General features: G+C 36.5%; 1 protein-coding gene across 5 annotated transcripts in view; it reads right to left on the bottom strand.

Annotated features, from left to right (window-relative positions):
• Positions 1–877: 877 nt before the first annotated feature.
• The window catches only part of DNTT (DNA nucleotidylexotransferase), a 143,780-nt gene continuing 124,433 nt past the window's right edge, over positions 878–20,224 (bottom strand). For all 5 annotated transcript variants that reach the window (XM_054207189.1, XM_054207191.1, XM_054207192.1 and 2 more), the window contains one exon: positions 878–1,968. In XM_054207189.1, the coding sequence (XP_054063164.1) occupies positions 1,882–1,968 (87 nt within the window). In that variant the 3' untranslated portion in view covers positions 878–1,881. The remainder of the gene's footprint in view (positions 1,969–20,224) is intronic.

The raw sequence follows: 20,224 nt of genomic DNA, 5'->3' as shown, positions 1-20,224 counted from the left end.
TTTGCAGTGCAGTTCTCTTAAAAGTGCATTCCTCAGTTGAACGGAATGAGTAAGCAAAATCAGCATACTTTTCTTAGTATCAAAACTATCATGTCACCTATATCTGTAAAAAAAAAAAAGTCTTGCCTATATTTCTACTAATGGCATCAAATTAGGTTTAAATTACAGAATTTAAATTGCTTGTACTATAAAATTAGGATTATCACCAATTATAGAATGGATTCATAGCATAACATCCATTTCTTGCAGTAAGTCTGATAAAGCCATTCCTGTTTAGCTTTTGTTTCAGGTTGTTTGCTAAAGCTTAGGAAATCTTCCCACTACCTGTGAGTGTTTTTATTGAATGAGGTCCTCATAGAAAAACCTGATCCTTTCTTCAGAAACAGGCTTCATTTTCCTACAGCTACTTTTGTGCCTGATCCTGTAACATTTTACCCTGGCAAGTAAATGCATAAAAATGAATGAGAGTATTTTTCATGAATGCAGTAGAGGAGATAGAAAATGAGATGCATGAACTGTATCCTAAAAGATCTGGGCAACAAATAATTATAATTTAATGTGAACTGATATTTTCAAAGTGTTTTTATAGTACGGAGTCTAACCACAATAATAAACGAAAACATTTCAGAAAAATACAGCTACTACCTATTTTAACAACCAGAAAGATGTGGTTGCATATAAAACTCAGTCTTAACAGGGAAAAGTTCAGACTTTTAAGAAAGAAAATTATTTGACCAGTCTCGGTGTTCTTAATCACCTTTATTCTACAAATGACAAATGAATGGTCAGTAAGTAACTTCATGTACTAAAGCACTAAATGCCCTTGTTCATTAAAGGATAAATGTGTTACAAATTGTTCATTATCATTACAGTCAGAAGAGCTACCTGGAAATTTTCTGAAACCAAAATGTCTCATAGGATTACTTTTATGAGAAAGTCTCCCACAACTAAGATTAATTTCTGAACAAAAAGAGGGAATACCATTCTAGAGCAGCCAATAACCAAACAGCTCAGGTAAGACTTCCAATCCAATGCATATACATCTACTAACAAATAAATTTCCAGCTATCTATCTAAATTGAGCACAATTAAAAGTTCTCATCCCAGAGGAGCCATCAGCCTGACAGTTCAAGCAGTTGTTTTCACGCAGGTTATAATTCAAATTCCCGATTGAGGACCATCACATCACCACTTGAATCTTCTTTAGTCCAAATCAGTACTCCAAATCTATAGTATTTTTATCTCACAATTGAAGATTGCTACTGAATTATTCCACTTTTACTTTCCAAAATCCCTTCCTGTGAAATATTTTTATGTCACTGAATTCTCAACTTGTTTATGGTTTATATAGAGTGGTGCCCCACATGGAAAAATATTACAACTGAAGACTCTGCTCGGTGAGACTGCCAGACTAATTACTGCCTAGGTCATTAAGCCTTATATATATATATAGATTATATATAGATTCAGCAAAACACTTAAGAAATTCAGATAAAGATAAGCATGCATTTCAGTAATTTTTGGACTCAGCTCGAATATTTTATATTATTTAGGTATTGTCATAGCTGGCAGTATTTTAACAAGCATTACTCATAGGAATGTTAAATACCTATTACAAGCAAAAATCTCACCAGTTTCAAGTTTTTGTCCCCAAAAACAAGTTCTGTCTTGTCACTCCCATGTACAAAACCTCAAAAACTAAACCAGAAAAGACTGGAAAGGATTCAGAAGAACTTAAATTCTTCTTTGCTACGAACATCAGCATGTATAATTTCTTCTCACTAATAAATTTTTAAAATTCTTTAGTTGTCATAGAGACACGTATTTTATTTATATCTAAATCAGACTGCAAGATTGGCAGAAAGACCATTGCAAATCATTTTAAGCATTCCTTTCCCATGGTTCGACATAATCCAAGCCAAGATGTGCAAAGATTTCTTCCTCACTTCCAGCTTTGAGAAAGATCCTCTGTGAAAGAATTAAACAAAAAAAGAAGTCAATAAGGATGTTAAAGGGAAATGTCAATTGATGTTTTTTGCTGTTTAAAAGGAGTTAATTTTTGACAGTTCTACCCATTGTATCCTCTACAGAGCACACTGTCTTTATCAGTGTGCTGACCTTGAAATGTCAAAGCAAGTTAAAAAATAATTCTAATGCTGCTTGATGCTTTCAGTTCTAATGACTAGTTTACAACTCTGTTTTGGTTTACTTTTCAAGACTCTGTGCACAAGTATGAGGACTAGAACTCAAATAAAACCTACATTTCCCTTCCATGAGGGTCAATAGCTTGACTTTCTTAATAAAATCATCAATGTTTTTTGAATTAATATAGTAATTTTCTCTATAAATGCATTCAAACTGATTCACTGATTCAGTGGTTACACTAACCATGTATAGCCAAGCATCAAAAGCATCACTGCTTTCCAAATTTCTAATACTTACCAAAGGCTTATCTGAAAAGAAAATATTCCATCTGAAAAGTAAGCTGAAATGAAGGATCAACAATTGCACCTTTTAAAAATTTTTTTCTTATTTACTCATATACTCCTAATGAATGATTTACAGTAAAAAACAGTTTTTCATATCTGAAGTTTTGATAATACAAGATAGTATTCTTGCACAGGAACCACCTCACAAACCTACCTCCCCTAAGATGACTGATGTAGTAAAGTATGTAGCCTTATGCATTCCTTTCATCGCTGAAATACAATATTAATTAAAAAAGCTGCTAAGGTAGAAAAATATTGAAACAGTGAAACCTTACCATTTACAGGAGTTTGGAAGCAAGAATGAACTCATTTCTATTGAAAAAGAATACTTAATACTTCAGCAATTCCTGAATCATTTGTCTCAATCGGTCTTCAGCTCTGAACAATCTCAGACTCGTGTCATGAAAACTTCAGGGTTAAGGTTTCATAATCTTCTAGATTTACTTTCTACTGTGAAAGAGGAGATGCTGTCTAAAAAACTACCCACTGATGAATTCCACTTAGTCAGGAAAATCTCTGACTACTGTAAAGTTTAGGAACACTTCTACCAGCACTTCTGCTTTCTCAGCTGCCAAGCACTGCCTCCAGGACGGTTACACTGTCCAGCATACCCATGGGAATGGGTCAGGAAGAGGAGTCCATGCCTAGATCAGAGCAGGCCCATGTCATGGTGGAACAACTTCTGGCACCAGAGATTCACAGCTTTTCCTTCTTTTTCCTCTGTGTTCTCTCCTCCTTGCTCTCCTTCACTCCCTGATCCGGATGGTACTTCCCTGTCTCTTACTCCCATTGAGATCACATAACTCAAGGGACTCAGAAAGCAGCAGGCAGGCAGATTACTGGAACAGGTAGATCCTGCTTCTGGATACTGGCACTTCGATCTTTCTCCTTTCAACGCTCCTGTTACTCATCAGTCACCAGAAAAGAACAACAACACTGGTAGGAAACACTTGGGGATGCAGCCTGGCCAAGCTCTATAGCATCAGAGCATGTGAAAGCTACATACCACTGTCTAAGCTGCTGCATCAATGGAAGCAGAAAGAAGAATGAGGCAGAAAAAATAGCCAAAACCACCGAGCCCAGGGCAGCCTCATACTGCCCCTGAAATATGCTTGGGTATTATCAGTAAAATTCACCTCATCAGTTGGTACCCACTGGCTTATTGATATTCTCCATCAGTCCCATTCTTTACAGTGCCTGATCCATATCTCAGTCCTGTTATGAACCACAGTTTTGCCAAGGCACAATGAAGAATTGAACCCCTAAAGTGAAATCTAACATTGTCAGCTGAAGTCAAACTTTATCAGGGATTCAACCAAATTAGAAACCTGTTTCCATTTCATTGTAGGGTTACTTGAAATTTGAAGTTCTAAGTCCAGCTCTACAGAAAAGCCCATCTTTCATCGACACGGCTCAGCTCCAACAGTCAGAGTAGTAAAGTGGGCAGCTTTCCTAACAGCTATTTTTCAATGACACAAAGTAGAATGAAAGCCAGTTTAACTGTGCTAGAAAGGTTATGAAGACTAAATTGAATGGTAGAGGTTAGATGCTCCTGAGTGAATAGAGCCAGAGACCATCAGTATTCCCTTGAGCTTGGGAGGACAGAAAGGACAGAATACAACGTTCTGATTCTGCTCTTCCAGAGTTCCCAACAAGCGAAGTAGGTATTTAAGAGCTGTCTGGATGATATCCTCTTGAATCCATCTGAAGTTACTAAGTCATTTATCTTAGCAAATTATTGCTGTACAGTGAAGTAATACAGAACATTTTCACTATTTTGAGATAGTTCATCTTTAATTAGGCAAATAATTAGAGCCAATGGAAATTATGGCAACAAGAAGTTATATAGGTATTCTGTTTTATTAATGAAAAACAGAAAGTAACTTTTAAAATTGTATCTGTTTCTCTACTGTCTGGTATCAACATGTACAGTGCAACCTTCACAAATAGTGCCTTGCCGCGCTTGCTTATCACATTAATTCTTTGGCATTTATATTCCCCAGATTTGCATTTGCAGAACTGTTGTATATCAATTGCACTTTATCCAAACTAAACCCACTCAAATAAATTTTCTCCCACTGAAGTCAGTGGGCATTGTATTAAGCTCCACTATAAAGGCATTGGTTTCAGGCAGTCATACACTCCATATGGATCAGAGTTTTGTTAATAGTGTGCTCAGTACTTAATAATTTTTTTTTCACTTGTCCATAAAGAATTTGGCTTCTATGAGATAATTTTTATATTCAGACACACCATATCAGAAATTTGAGGGAATAATTTTGCCCATTGCTTCAGGGATTTTACTATTTCTTTTTTAAATCAAATCAGGACAAACATGGTCTTCCTTTCTTTCTGCTTTGACACCAGTAGCATAAAAAAGTCTCCTCTTTTCTAAGGTATTTTATCCTCCACCATGAATATCTCAGCATATGAATATTTAGACTCTAGGAAAGTGCCCCAGACAACTGCAGAGTATTGCAGGAGCATGAAAAGCTGAAAACAATCACATATCCACAATGAACTGACAGTTCAAAGTTGTGTCTGCAATAGTAGAGAACACTTATAAAGCATAGACAAATAATGTTCTTTTTATCTAAGAAGTTCAAATGTCAGATTCAGGAATAAAAGGAACCTATGAAAAACACTGACCAGGCAAAATGATCTTTTTTCATATACAGAAGACTAGAAAAAATGGTAGGAAACAAGATACTGAACAGAATAAAAGAAAAGGAGATATGAGATGGAATATTGCCCATTGGGTAACAATACTGGGGATATTTCTTTCCTAGAGCATGTCCTGGGAGCACAGGATTTTAGGGCTTTTGTTTTGTTTTGTTTTTTCTTTTGCTATTATTAAGAACAAGAGAGGGCAATCCATACACGTACATTACTGCAAAAAAGGAAAACAAGAAAAAAGATCTTAGACATGTAGACAGATGTTATAGATACTCTTTAATAGAAGCTCTTCATATCTCTGGGACCCCAAATTGCATCCCATTTCTTTTGTTCTGTCACGTTATGTTTTTCTGCAAGCAAAACTCATTTCATTTGCTTGACAGGGAAAATTTCTAATACAAAGTATCTGATGCTGAATACCATTCTCAGTAGCTACAAGCCATGTTTCTAAATTAATCTCTAGCTGATATCTGCCAACGACTTTAGCAATGTAAGTGTTATTAATGTTAATCATAACCTATGATTTTGCTTCTTTGTCAATCTATGCAGAGCTTATACAGTGATGCAAATTTGATTATTACTTTCACTACTGTTCTTTCATCCTTTTTTCTTTTCTTTTTGCTCAAGAGAAGTAATGAACTGCTTGCATAGTTGTGATTGTTTTCAGCTTCTTAATAATATTCAGCAGATCCAAGACATGCCCAATCAACATCAATCAAACATACAAAAAACAATGCTCTGAAGCAGCTGGTATCACTCTGCTCTTATCCCATTTAATCAATTCTGTTATTTCAATGGATGTAAATATTACATTTGTGGTTGCAAACATGACCATTAACTACACCTAACGTAGAACAGCTGCCATCCAAATGTTTTCTTATGTGAACTGCTACCTCTTATTTTTCATTTTGGCAGTAACTATCAATAATACTTTTGATGAAAGAGAAGCAGGAAGTGAAGGCACAGAGCTAGCACTGCTTGATGATATCCTAACTAGCACTGCTAAAGTTCAAACAGATGTTATACTACTATTGTCACTTGGTTTCATCTCACGTTTTAATATGACGAAGCCAGCAATACAAAACTATTACTCAATAAAGTGGAATTCTAGTTTTAGTTATATAAATCAGCATTGTCCAACAGCACATATTTTTTTTTTGGAGGGGGGGGGTGTGGGGAATACTTATTTTACTGATTTTGTATATATGTCATTTAAAAAATCGGGAAAAGTTGAATGCACTGGAAAGTACCTCAGACCCCTTTTTCTCTTCAGTTTTTGGAGTACCTTGATGTGTCTCTTTAACCTGCTTCTTGAGTAGTTCAATGTAAGTAGGTTGAGCCTATAGGTCAAGATAGGAAACTTTAAAATATGGTTAGCAATTTGTCCGCCAGTAAAGACATAAGAGAAAAGATCTCAGGAAATCAGAGATTACTAGAAATTACTGTGCACAAATTCTTGACTTTCATAACACAAAGGATCTTGCTATTATATAAAAATTTAGGCCACTGGATATACACTGTGCATGTATTAAGCAACTTGTACTTTTCAGTGAGCCCAGATAAATTCTTTAGGCTGTTGAAATGAAACTAAACCGCTTAGACACCCAGCCCACACTTGCCTCTACGGTGGCCATCCATCTTCCTTTCCACTCTTTGGTCAGGAAGGAAAAATACTGCAGTGACAGCAACCTCCTGACACTGCACTGAACAAAAGACCACTTTGCTGAGGTTTCTCACTCAGGAGACATCGAAGCTTTTGCTCTGCCTGCAACTGCTCTGCCAGATTTGTGTACACAGAGTTCCTGAAACCAAGTCTACTCAAGCTCTCCATTAACATTAACTCAGCCTTCTTGAAAGGCACACATTTAATCAGATTCCAAGTAGACTGATATCCTACTGTTCATTACCAAATAGCTTGGTAATAACAGTGTGTTGCAAAATACCAAATTGAGTTATCTAATTATCATTGAGTAATACCATAAATAACTCTCAGTCTGTCACCATGGCATTTCATTATTATTTTCCCCATCTCAAGATGAACTTAAAAAGTTAGTTTGAATACAACTACCTCAAAATAAAAGACAGTAGGACCATGTAGACAGTATCATTGATGGAATGGGATTTAATGGTTCTGAACCAGCACAATCTGCCGGAGAGCAAAGTACTCCAGGTTTGTATGTACCGCATATGCACACATGCAACCCACCATTCTGTAGACGAGACACATGGAAAATTGATTAATTTCATTCTTTAATTCCTTATCATGCTTGGTATTAGCTGAGAAACTGGAATTAACTATCAAGTTTTCTAGTTGATTACTGGACTAACTCTACTTTATACATTATTTGAACATTTATTCTTGAATAAGTCATAGCAAAATCACGGCCTTTCAAAGACCAAAGAATTTCCTTCTGTATCCCATTTTTCTTACTCTTTTCATAGTGCTGACTTTTATTTGCTCTACAGCTGTAATTCAGAAAGAATACAGTCATACTCCAGTGGATTTCATTATCCTTTGGAAAACTATGACATTGTGTAGGAGGATCACTCCCTCCTTTTGCAAAAGACCCTGAAGGGTCATAATCATTAAGTTCTGTCTGGACTCCTGCTGACATACTGTTTCATCAAATAAATTGGGGGGGGGGGGGGCGGGGAGGACACGAACAAAATAGGGACGACACATGACACCACACAGAATATAACAGTATCTTGTTAACAAATTACAAAATTATTTCATACAACCTTGCTTCTAGACAAGTATCCAGGAATGTCTTTAACATATACATTTATTCTAACATTTTCTTTGTATCCTGATGATGTTGCATGTTTTAAAATGGCAAACTCTTACATAGGGTAGTTAGGGATTTTCTCATTTAATTTTGGACTTTTCTCACTAATTTTTATATGGTGTTTCACATGTGATATCTATTCCATCAGTTCAATTACCCTAATCTTTGCTTTCCTTTTTTAAATTATTAAAATGGAGATATAATGGAAATAAAATCACATCTAACTTAGTAGGATTTCCCGTATACTGAATGATAAATACCAAGCAGACTAAACTCCCATCACTTTACATGTCTGGAATTATTACAGTGGCAGTAAGCATGACAATGATAAATGAACAACAGAAGAGAAGAGGACAGCATGTTATTTGCAAACTTGGAACTTAACTGTTCACTGTGCTTGGACAGGGTCCGTTCTAAAAATGTTTTGTGGGTAAAGTCAATTGTAGATGAGTGACAGTAATAACAGAACTTTCTTAATCAACCATAGCAACAGATACCATAATGCACCCTAAATTTATCTTACATGCGTGTTTGTCGCTTTAGGGACACCTTCACATGTCATCACTTATGCCAAGTCAATCGAAGATTTTTAATTAAAGATACTTGGTACTAATGCAGAGATGATGCTACTTAACATTGCTTGTCATAGCTTCGAAGATATGAAAGCACTTCTCTAGATATGAAAGGCCACTGCATTCAGTGAAGCAGTGCAAAGTAACACCAAAGACCTACAATTTACAGAATATACTAAGATGGCTTATTAAAGGAGCAAAGCTATTAAACTGCTCACACTCCCTTTTTCTCTGATTCCATTTGCTCAAATAAAATCTATACACTGTAAAAAAATTATAAATAGCTGTTAATTAAATGAATAAAATGAGCTTACAGAAAGAATTGTGAAGGCAGAAACATAATTATGATATCAAATAGCAAATACTTTCTACATGATTAGCAGTGGGACCTGAGTGTGTTACCCTGTCTGTTCTCTGCCACTGGACCATTTTTGCTAGAGCAAGTGTTGATGCACCAACACTGGACACAGGTCACACCAGTACTGCAGAAACTTTTAGGAAAATGTTACTTCTAATAAATCAGCCTTTCATAATGTATACCTTACAATGTAGGTATATATTTCATTATTCTATGACTTTCAGATTATATTCACCTAAACTCCTGCATACCATGCCGAAATCGTTCCGCTAACAAGGGAGTCTGATTGTTGCATAAAACAGTCTGCACAATCCTGTGTCCACAAAACAATACAGAGAAGTATTTTCGTTGTAACATTTCCTGCAATTCTTACATTGACTACAGCTATCTTCTGTAGATAGCATTAAATTATTTTTCATCTGTGAAAATGCTAGAAATAAGAATTATTACAAATAAAATAAACAAGTTGGAATAGGTGCAAACAACTGTCACTTTTATGGGAACATTTCTATGAATGCTAAAACAACCATTGGTGAAATCTTTCTGAAAAGGTAGTTGTAGTACATAAAATTGTTTCTTGATGTATGATTATTAAATGCAATATGTGACAATTTCCTCAAGCAGCTTCTTCTAACTCACAGAAGACTGAGGAGAAAAGAAATAAACAGACATTCTTGATCTAGTCACATTTTCATTTATTGTATGATCAGAATTGCAAGAAAGAGAGTTTTGGGGCTTACACTACAAAATTTTTTTAAAACAGAAATGAGGTCTGCCTGAGAGGTAAGGAAAAAAGAAGGAACAAAGAGGCCAGAAAGAAAACAATATGTTATCTTAACTGTTAAAATTTTGCAAAAAAAATAATATTGCATTAGAAGAGCATGCATCTTTCTGGCTCAATTTTATATGAAGAAATTCATATGATTCAATAATTCAATTCTGCTGCATGGATTTTTTTCAACTGGAAGTTAAAAGTCCTTAGGCACACACCTAATGCTTTATATCAATTTTCAAGAGTTAAATATTAGTTCCGACAGTACACAAATTCAGTAATAGGAGAAATATAAGTTCTCAGTGCAAAACTAAACACAGTCCAAGGCTACAGGCTTTTTCATTTGACTACAGTGAGCTGCGTGGATTTCTGGTGAACCTTAGCAAACAAGCCTTATGAAATCATGCAAGTTCACTGCTGCTTTTCACCTGGGAAGCCTGCTCTGCCTCAGTAGCCTGAATATCTCCATTAGCTCACAACCAAGAGAAAACTCGAAAACACTGAGGTCACAGAAAAGTCAGCCCCTGTCAAGGAAAGCATATTTTTCAAACAAAAAGTCGAGTTCCAAGGCCAACCACCGAATGCAGATGTCTAGGAATTCTTGGATGTGACAAGTACAAGGATTGCTGTCAACGAAACTGAGTCAGGAAATCCCCGAGAGAAGAGAAGACAGACAGGGAGAACATATGTTCTATTTCAGCTACAAACTTATATCTTCTCCCAGAAAGGTCACCCAGAAGAGAGGTAATAAGATTATACAGACTGATTGATGAAAAATTATCCAAACTCACTCCATGGCACAACTAGTTGGATGTTTTATTTATTGACAATTAAGTTATTGCAAGTTCCAAAATAAACACTGAGTTGATTATATTCTTGATCCCCATCAACTTCAATTAGGTTTATTCTGCAATCATAAGTATGGAGAAGCTAGGGACATTTTCTAAAAATAAGTTAAAAATAAAAGAGGAGAGAAGGACAAAAGGGAGAATGTCAGTAACAGGCTATTAAAGACAAAAAAACAGGATGGAGGAGAGTGTTACTGAATGATTGACTTGACATGACCTCCTAATGGTGCTTCTTGTGCTAACACTTCTTACAATACTGAACACGCTGAGGAGCCTCCGCAATTCAGCGCTTTCACACGGAGAACGTGTGCAACACACGTAGCAAGTCAGGGAGGTAAAACTGAAGAAAATAGTGAAAAGAAATATTCAGTGGAATTTTAGTTTAGACATTTCCAACTTGCTTTTTCAGGTAGATGTTAAATCAGACTATAATCTCTAATAAAACGCCTCAGAAAATTTTACTCCAACCAAATTTACTCCAATCACCAGCGAGCCAAGAAGCAACAACGAAAGGGCACCTAGAATAGAAAGTAATGGAAAGAGGAGGTGGGGGAAAAGCAATAGTCTAGATATACTTATTTGGGTCTTAATAAAGCTCTGCAGCAGATTGAATAGAAAACATTAACTTGTTTTTGTTTTATCTTAATGGATTTCTGAGAGAGTGGGTTTCTGATTGAAAAGTGCCTGCAAAGTGACTCAGCAAAACCAGCAGCTGTAAGGGAGGCTGAGGAAGGATGTTACAACCTTTGTTTCAATCACTTCCTGTTCAAAACAACAAGTTTTGGCAAAAAGATATTTCCACCTTCCTCATTATCAAAAGCAATCAGTTTCTGGAGTGGTTTCTCGCAGACAGAGCTTGTGCATTAACTGGGCCAGCTAATAGCTCTGAAAGGTGTAAGCCACAAGGTTTGAAGAAACCTATAAGAAAATGCATGAAACAAATTTCAAAGAAAAGAAGCATTTTGCTGAGGTTATTACCATATGCTTGTGTCTATATTTGAATTAACTAACCTAAAGACAAGCAACAGTACTTGATTAGCATGATTCATAATAATACAAGAGATATGAGGGAAAGCTAACCTCTCTCAAGCATATTTCTTTAAAATCTTTCCTGAATATCTAGCTCCATGCTATTTCCTACCCTTAACACGTAGAATATGAGTCATTGAGCATGACCTTAACAAAGACAGTGGGCTGTGATTTTATTTTATATGCTATATGTTGAAAAGAAATACACATCGTAGTATATATATATTTTTACTAAAACAACTAACAGGAGCCCAGTGCTGCCATCACCATGTAAAAATTATTGACTTCAATAGCAGAATTTGGCAATATCAATGTTTACCCACAGGGACTATGATTCTATTTTCTTTCAACAGCTGGATGTGCGCCTCCTCAATCCATGTATTTATGGCCATCGATAAACAGGTGTAGCCCCTGCACCACGATTTCCATTCAGGTCTGTCATGTTCTGCCACGCAGCTTACCTTCAGCATTGCAACCAGCTCCACTCCCTCTTTACTGACTTGTAATGACCAAGATGAAGGCATACTTTGCAAACACGGGTCAGGAAGCCAGCTATTTTCTCTTCCTTCTCTATGCTACTGTTAGTTTTACAAGAATGAATGGTGTACATCTTTGGTGGAAAACATAAATCTGCTCAGAGCTTCAGTGTAGCAAATAACTTTGCAATTTTACACCAGTTACAGACCCAGAACCATGTAAAGCAGATACACAGAAAGTGTTACAGAAGATCCATAAGTTCCTGCAGAACACGGAGTGATATGAGGTTGAGTGCCTTCAATCTACAATGAAAGTATGGCAATACAATGTAACACCAATCCATAAAATGGTGGCGGCTACTCTGAAATCATTAGCTGACTTATTAGGGTAGACAAAGTGCTAACAAGAATCACTGTAATCGGTAACTTTCAGAGAGAGCTAAATGATTTTATGGAGAGGGAGGGGAGGGAATAGAGGAAGGAGGGGAAGAGGGAGGAAGTCTAAGTAAAGCAATTTCCAGATAAAAATGCATACAATCCTGTCATTAAAAAAGAGATTTCAAATAATTGTATTCAATGATTATCTTCTGTAGTATGAACACCGTCAGAAAGTAACGTGGAAAAATGAAACTTCTCCACGGTCCTGGTATTCATACTGCCAGGCAGCCTGAGAGGGACAGCATCTTATTCCATCGCTAGCCAGTGAGACAACGTTCTCAGAATAAGACACCGCTTGATGAAAAAACATGACAGAATCAAGCCCTAAGGAACAGTGTAGTAATTACCCATTAGTGTATTTGACTCTGAGTAGTATTTATCTTCATTATGGTCAGTACATATTTTTAACATTTTGTGGATTACTAGAGTATGTGGGCATCCGTCTTCTAGTACTTTCCTAAGTAATACAACTAACAGTTTTCAGGTGTTTTTCCTTCCTTGTTTTTCCCAATCATTTTTTTTTTCTTTTTTTTTTTTTTTCTGGAGAGGTTTCATTTTAAGACTGGGTGTTGGTGATTTTTGCTCTGCTTGTAATCAGACATTTTGCTAAATATTTATGCTGTGTTTATGAATGAGACTATCAACAGCACAAACAATTTCATTGTAATTATAGAACATACATGCTGAAGTACTAATTGTGCTGAAATGAGAAGTATTTCATCAAGTTCAACAATAATATTCCACAGCACTGTTTAGACACTGTGCATTTTCCCTTTGATGGTGTCGTAACGGTTTCCAGTAGCAAATAACCTGAAGTGCCTCTGACATTATATTATCTCCAAATGTAATTTTCATGTTTAACTGGTATTTTTTTTAGTAATATTCACATCACCCTGCCTGCTCTAAAATAAAAACTCATCTGTTCCTAATCCAGCTACAAATAAGATGATAAATAAATCAGAGAGAAAAAAATGACTCTTTGAAATGACATTATAACAAACCATGATTGAAAAAGCAGTATTACAAGCATTACCCGTTGACTCAATACCCTCAGGCAAAATCATGTGTAATGGTATTGATGCAAAATAGTGCAGTGGAATTTATTCTAATAATTCTGGGCATGAATAATTTTTGAAGGAAATAGAAGCCAGAATCATAAATTGTCGTTTCATTTTACCACTGGACACGTCCCATGCTTTACTCAGAAACACCATACTTGAATATTTCTCTTACAACTGCTCTCTAACTCTAGTTATAGGTTTATTCATATTAAGTTTCTGAACAATAAAAAGGAGATTCACTGAGTGAAACAGACTAATCAGGCTAATGTTAGGATATTCTAGGCAGTTATCCTATTAACTATTTCGTAACATGATGTCTTCAGGCTTTCTACATGCAAAGTACTTACTCCAAGTAGCTTTGATGAAAGAGGAAGAAAAAGACCAGTGCTGACACTTTGAAAAATAAAGTATTAAAAAACATTACTATTATGTGTTCTATTAACTGAATAAGCATGTTTTTATTTGCTAAAATTTAGTTGGTGAACAAGACCGTGCTGTGCATAAAATGGAACTATTCACTGTTTAAAATGACGGATTTGTGGTTACTTTGTTGCAAAATACTACATAGTTATGCATCCAATTTCCCATTACAAATTTAATAGCTAAAAGCATTCCACAATAAATAAAGAGCATAATACGTTACCATCCAGACTACAAGAATACGTTTTCAGTTTTGGGCACACAAAGTGAAGGGAAAGTTGGAACTTCCTATCTGACAACCTGGGCAAAAATTTTAACACGTTAAATAGCACATTGTTGTAAACAAAAACAGAACAAAAACTTATTGCCCACTGTAGTTCCGTGTCCTGTCACAAAGTCACTAGAAAGATTAACAGGGATTACTTCCTTTCCTACTTCAGCTACACTTCTGTTTTGCTTTAGGTCTATGTTATGTACAGTAGCTTTAGCTTGTCACATACTGTTAAATTGGCTTATTTTATTTTTCTTTATAAAGCTTCACATGAGTGAATGAAACAAGAAAAATGCAGAATCCTGGATTTTATGAAACAGTTGAGTGTAATTCATATGGGATTATTATAAACAAACCACTTCAAAAGAACATTATTGAGACTGCAAAATCAAAGACCTGTAATTTAAGGAACCCCAGAACGTGGTTGATTGCATTATAACCTTAATTCAGTTTTCGTATGTATATGCATAGAGAGTTCTTTTTCTTCAAAGAAATACTGCTTCCTTCAATTCCTGTAACATCCTAGTTTTTTCACTAGGCAGAAAATACACGGTGCCACAGGGCTACCAAATGCTTGCTGCCAGCACTGACAACAATCTTGGTTTGCAGGCCAGTGTGGGATCGATCAGTCTTAGCAAGCTGAGCTTTTACAATCTGTATCTGTTCTAATTCCACCTCTTCCCTTCTTCCTTATACCAAGTTGTAGCCTTAATCTCTTATCTCAGATTTCTAACATAGCTTCAGGCTCCACTCATGCCATATCCAGAGTAAAGTGAGATAAAGACGGCTTACTCAGTTATTTGGGGCAATTGAAAGTTTACCCATTTCTTGTTGCTAGCTTAGAGCATTAGCCTGACTAATTTAATTCATTTTTAGTCCATCAAACCTCCACTCGTATCTCTCCACAGTCATTCCTTTTTCATGCGCTTTTCCAGCTCAGTCTCTTCAACCAAACCAGATTTTTTCCACAATGCAGCCGCAAATCAAATGTACCCTTTCCATTCCTCATTGCTTTATCCAGCCACTCTGCGCTTCCTTATCAAATCTGTACTTCTACCACAGACTTCCCATTCTCACTCCCACTCCATACCCCATTTTCTTTTCTGGCTCTTGGCTCTTTCCTTTGGCAGCTTCCTCTCTACCTAGCTTCTGCTCATTCAATTTCTTTTTTCTTTTAACAGAAAATCCAAGGCTTTGTTAGTTGCCCTACTTTCAATAACTTACCCAAGCATACTGATTGAATAATGGAATTAAAACACTTGAAAATGGTTGGCTCCGTACTGCCCTAGAAATTAAAATGAATTAAAAAGTATAGTCAAAATATTTTGGATCTGCACCTACTTATGTATTTTGAGAGCTCTCTCTTTTCATTAGCAATATAGGTTTCACTGAACTTTTCAGAACACCACGCAAAGGAAAAAACAATTAGGTACATTCATCTTTGTGTTAGATGTACAGCTTGATATTACAAAGGGATTAAATTTAGGTAAATATATACATGAATTATATGCAGACTTTGTAAAACTGAACTATCATATGCTATATGTGAAACATTTAAACTGCTAAGAGAACACTGGGGGAAAGCACACTTTGGAAGAAAATGCATAATCATTTTTTAATTTACCAAGAGGTAAGAAAGTAGATTATTTTAATTCCTAATTTTAAAAAATAGACCAGGTGCAAAAAGAACAAATCCCCCAAATCACATATGCAATTTCCACTTTCCTGAGAGAGAGAAGAATTGGAACATAAACGAAAGTATGTACATCTGTTTACAATGACTCAGTGTTTAATTGCAGTAATGATTGTGTGAACAACTGATCACATTGGAAATCAATATTAGAAACTTTGGATCTTTATGTTTACTTTAGCTTTAATCCAGTCATTATTGCAAACATCTAAAGCAAACTCTGCAGCTGCAGCATGTTTAATTCATCAAGATGTTCTCAAGGCTGACTGTCACACTGTTATAACTTCATAGTTTTAGAGTAGCATCTGCCAAAGACTATAACATCCAGTTTTTAAAGAATCATAAAACATGTCTCTAACTGTGCAAGTAAACTTCTGAGGCATCTTTTTTCAGTGAAAGGTAGAGTGGATTAGTTCTCAGATGACACAAGAAAACTAATTTTGAGACTATAAATACTGAATACGCAGTTAAACACGTGTGAATATTACACATCTTTATGCAATAAAACGAGGGTATAGAATCCTAGCCAGCTCTTCTTCTCAGTGATACATGTTTTTGAGAAATAACATATTGGGTAGTGACAGAAAAGAATCAATGCTTGGAGAACAAAGCTGGCTTTTTATTAGGCGAGCTGTTTACAAAGTTCTGGAAGTGCAGGTATCACACAGCCATCTGCAATCAGTCTGGCTTCCTCAAAGCTGCTTCCATCCTCTAAGCCAAGTCACCACACAAACATAACTTTTCCAACCAACACAGTCACTGTTGATTGGAAGGTAAGACTTATTTCAAATACAAGTTACTGGCTAAGTGGCATGCCAGCAACGTGGACTCAGACTCATCCAGAGAAAAATTTTAATATCATGGGGGAAGCTAGAAGTTCAAGTATGTTGCCAGGCACGACTGGATGGGCTGTCTGCTCCGAACACTGTGGCTGTCTGTGAAGCAACTGCTTGAGCAAAAGATGGATAGGAGCAGAACTCAGCAAACTTACACACACCCTTGATCCAGATCATCAAAGCATTATAGTCATATAATAGTCATTTTCCTGGGCTGTAATCAGACCTTCATTTGGCTTTACAGATATATGCAAAGACAGACAGGGCAAGCCCTGCCTGAAGAGTCAGTTAAGGATTTTCCTAAATAGAAATGGTTTCCGCAGGCAAGTGATTAAAGACTCTGCAATAGTGATCTTCACAGTGTGGAAGAAATCCCGTGATAAAATTCCCCTTTCATTCTTATACTGGTTTCCCAAGAAAAACTAAATAGTCTCTTAAAAAAAAGTTGGAATCATAGAGTTTTACTATTTTCATTGTAACTGCACAGCATTTAATGTTTTGCAAAGCTAGGTCCCATTATGAAGTTTTCAGAGCATCTTTTGAATTTACTATTCAGAGCAGTTATATAAACCGCCTCTCTTGCTATTCAACAACTAAATAACATTTAATGCCATTCAAATTCACACAATGCTTTTTAAATGCAAAATTGTCATCAATCATATACAGTCTTCTGTGCAGAGTGTCATATTTTTTCTAATATTTCTTTAACAATAGAAAACATTAAGGCAACTATTTCCCATCTTAAGTTTTCATAGGACATAAAACTAAGAATTGCTTTCTGCTCCAATGACTCTTCAAAATAACATTGAGCTTGTGACTCTCCTCTTACAAAAACGCAACAACCTACAATGTTAGTGCAAGAACATTCATACGCTAATAATTTAATCCATCTATTATACCCTAGGAACCCCAGCTACTCTTTCACAAAAAAGCAATGGTAATTATTTACATCACTTCATTTTGCTACCTTGAACTGCATAAAGTAATAATTGGACTTAAAAGTGATTTTCTGGAATATTATTGTAAATACATATGGGTTTATATAAGATAAAAATCTAAATCTACAGACGAATCCAACCCTTGGACCCCACAACCAGCTTGAGGATCTCCGCTGAGTAGTGATGCAATAAAGGTGCAGGGCAGAGACATAGAAAGCTATGCGGCCATGATCCATGAAGCTGTTCCACATGCCATCCCTCGAAACCTCCCGCCACATAACAGGAAGAGAAGTACCTGCAGCAGCTTAAGGCATGGAGCCCATCCCACCTCTCATTCAGCCTAACTCCCACTTGCTCGCTTATGTACTCAAAAGATAATGATTTGAGGAAATATATCAGTCAGAAGTTCTGGCATGGAGCAGCTGAAACTAGTTCCTGTTTTATGCAGAGTCTTGTCCTATGAAATGGCAAATGATTACAGCTCAGGCACTGAACACAGCAGACTTCTCCCAGGCTCTTTGGCTCTGAGTAAAAGCTGAACAGCAAACAGCATCAAGTACAGTGAATATACCTTGACTGAAAGGAAAAAGCAATAGAGAATCCCACCACAGCTGAAACTGTGTGAAGTACAGTGGGGAAGTTTTAAGCATTCTTCTTCACTGTAGCTACAAGGAATAGTTTCCAGTTGCCAAAATGTAAAAATAACCAAAAAGCAGCTTGTTTTCTAACAATATGGGTTCTGAAGTATTTGGTAATGATTTTAAATTAATTCAGATGAGGAATTTTGGGTAGGAAGTAATAGTAAAAAAGGACGATAAATCCTTGAGTTTTAAAAACTCAAATTTATCCACAGCATAAGTGGTAGGGCTGGGCTTTGCATAGCACAGTAGACCTTTCAGAAGCATCTTCTGGACTTAGGTTTGGGGCATCCTTACACCAAGCTCTACGGAGAAACACGATATATGGATGCTGCTGCCTGAGAATGACTGGAATACAACTTCCTAGGATTCCCAGAGAAAAGACAGTTCTAGGGAACATTTCTACTTGACACATGTATAGTCACACAAACATAATATCCCATTGCCTTGTGAACGGACCTATTCAGCAAAACACTAATGAATTTTGTTTTGTTGGAGTTTTCTTACTCAAACCTGGGTGTTCTGCAAAAATGATATCATAATATTGCCCTGAAAAAAAATAATCCAATAGAATCTAGTTTACCAGGCAATTTTAAAAATCAGCCTATTTCAGCTCCTGACAGCTTGTCCATCTTCTCAACAACTTGCTTGACAGGCTACTAGGAGCCTGAATTCAAATAAGTCATTTTAATGACATCAGAGCCGGCGTCCCCAGAGGTTATTGGCTCCATGAGCCTGGAGCAGCCAGCCAAGCCAAACACCTCTGAGCTTGCAGCCCCAAGAGCTGTCTGAGCTTTGGAGGTTTGGAACAGTCCAATCTGTGGATTGTTTCCAAAGCTGAGAGAAAAAACATTTCCCTTTGCAGAAAGTGTCAACATTTTGACTTTCCCTCTGATTAGGAGAACAAGCAGATTTTGAATGATCAAAATTCTTCATTAAACATTTGTTCTTTCTCCCATTTATAAGAAAAGGCAAAACTCTGAGTGATCAAAATCCTTCATTAAATCAAACTAGGATTTGCCACAGCGTTTAACTACTTATCCTCACTGTACCTTTGCATTGTGGGAATTAGGTTTTACTGTTGGGAAGTGAGATCAAGGAAGGTTAAATGACTTGCTCAAAACTACAAAGAAAATTTGGCTACAATGGGACCCAAGTTGCAAGCTATTAGTCAAACCTCTGGACCATCCTCCTTCCTCATGCCATCTTACAATGATGTACATGATCTCTTCAGCTCGCACAATCGTCACTTCATTCCAAATGTCAAAATGCTCTATTCCTTCTCATGTTGCTTTTCACAAGCCAAATCAGGATTAAAAGAGGAATCAGAAAACGTTCAGAGAACATGAAAAGCTAAAATTGTTTGAATATGCCCTCTGATGTCACATGTCTGAAGAGGTACATGATCCTTTGGCTGACTCTAATCACGTCAGTCTACCATCCTGACATGATGCCCTGTTACAAAGTGAAACCAGAAAAGAGATATGTACTAGGCAAGAACAGACCTACTGCAGAGTAAGAAAAGGCACAAATAGAGTAGGTCATCTCCGGATGTTATTTCTAGTCTGCATGGGAATGCCTTCCACACATGTTAACAGCTGTTCTGGATTGTTTTCTCTGTTGAGCCAAAACACCAGCAGTACGTGCAAAATTTTACATACACATTTCAGAGTGATTTGGCTGTGCACTTAAGACATTTCCAAGTTCAGAGCTTGGACAGTGCACACCCTGAAAAATCAAACTGACAAAGCATCACTTTATTTTCAGCTGCCTCATTCAGCCTTTCCTTTAAAGACTAACGGTTATGTAGGCTGTACTTCCTCAACAGGAATGGAAGTTTTTGGGATGACTGTCTTCGCAGTCATCAGTGTAAACACTTCAGATACCAGTGACAGGCATAGTGTCTTGGCAGGTTTTTTGGAA

This window comes from Rissa tridactyla, chromosome 6 (genome assembly GCF_028500815.1).
Source record: "Rissa tridactyla isolate bRisTri1 chromosome 6, bRisTri1.patW.cur.20221130, whole genome shotgun sequence".
NCBI lineage: Eukaryota > Metazoa > Chordata > Aves > Charadriiformes > Laridae > Rissa > Rissa tridactyla.
Note: the sequence above shows the minus strand (reverse complement) of the source record. Positions and strands in the feature narration are given on the sequence as shown.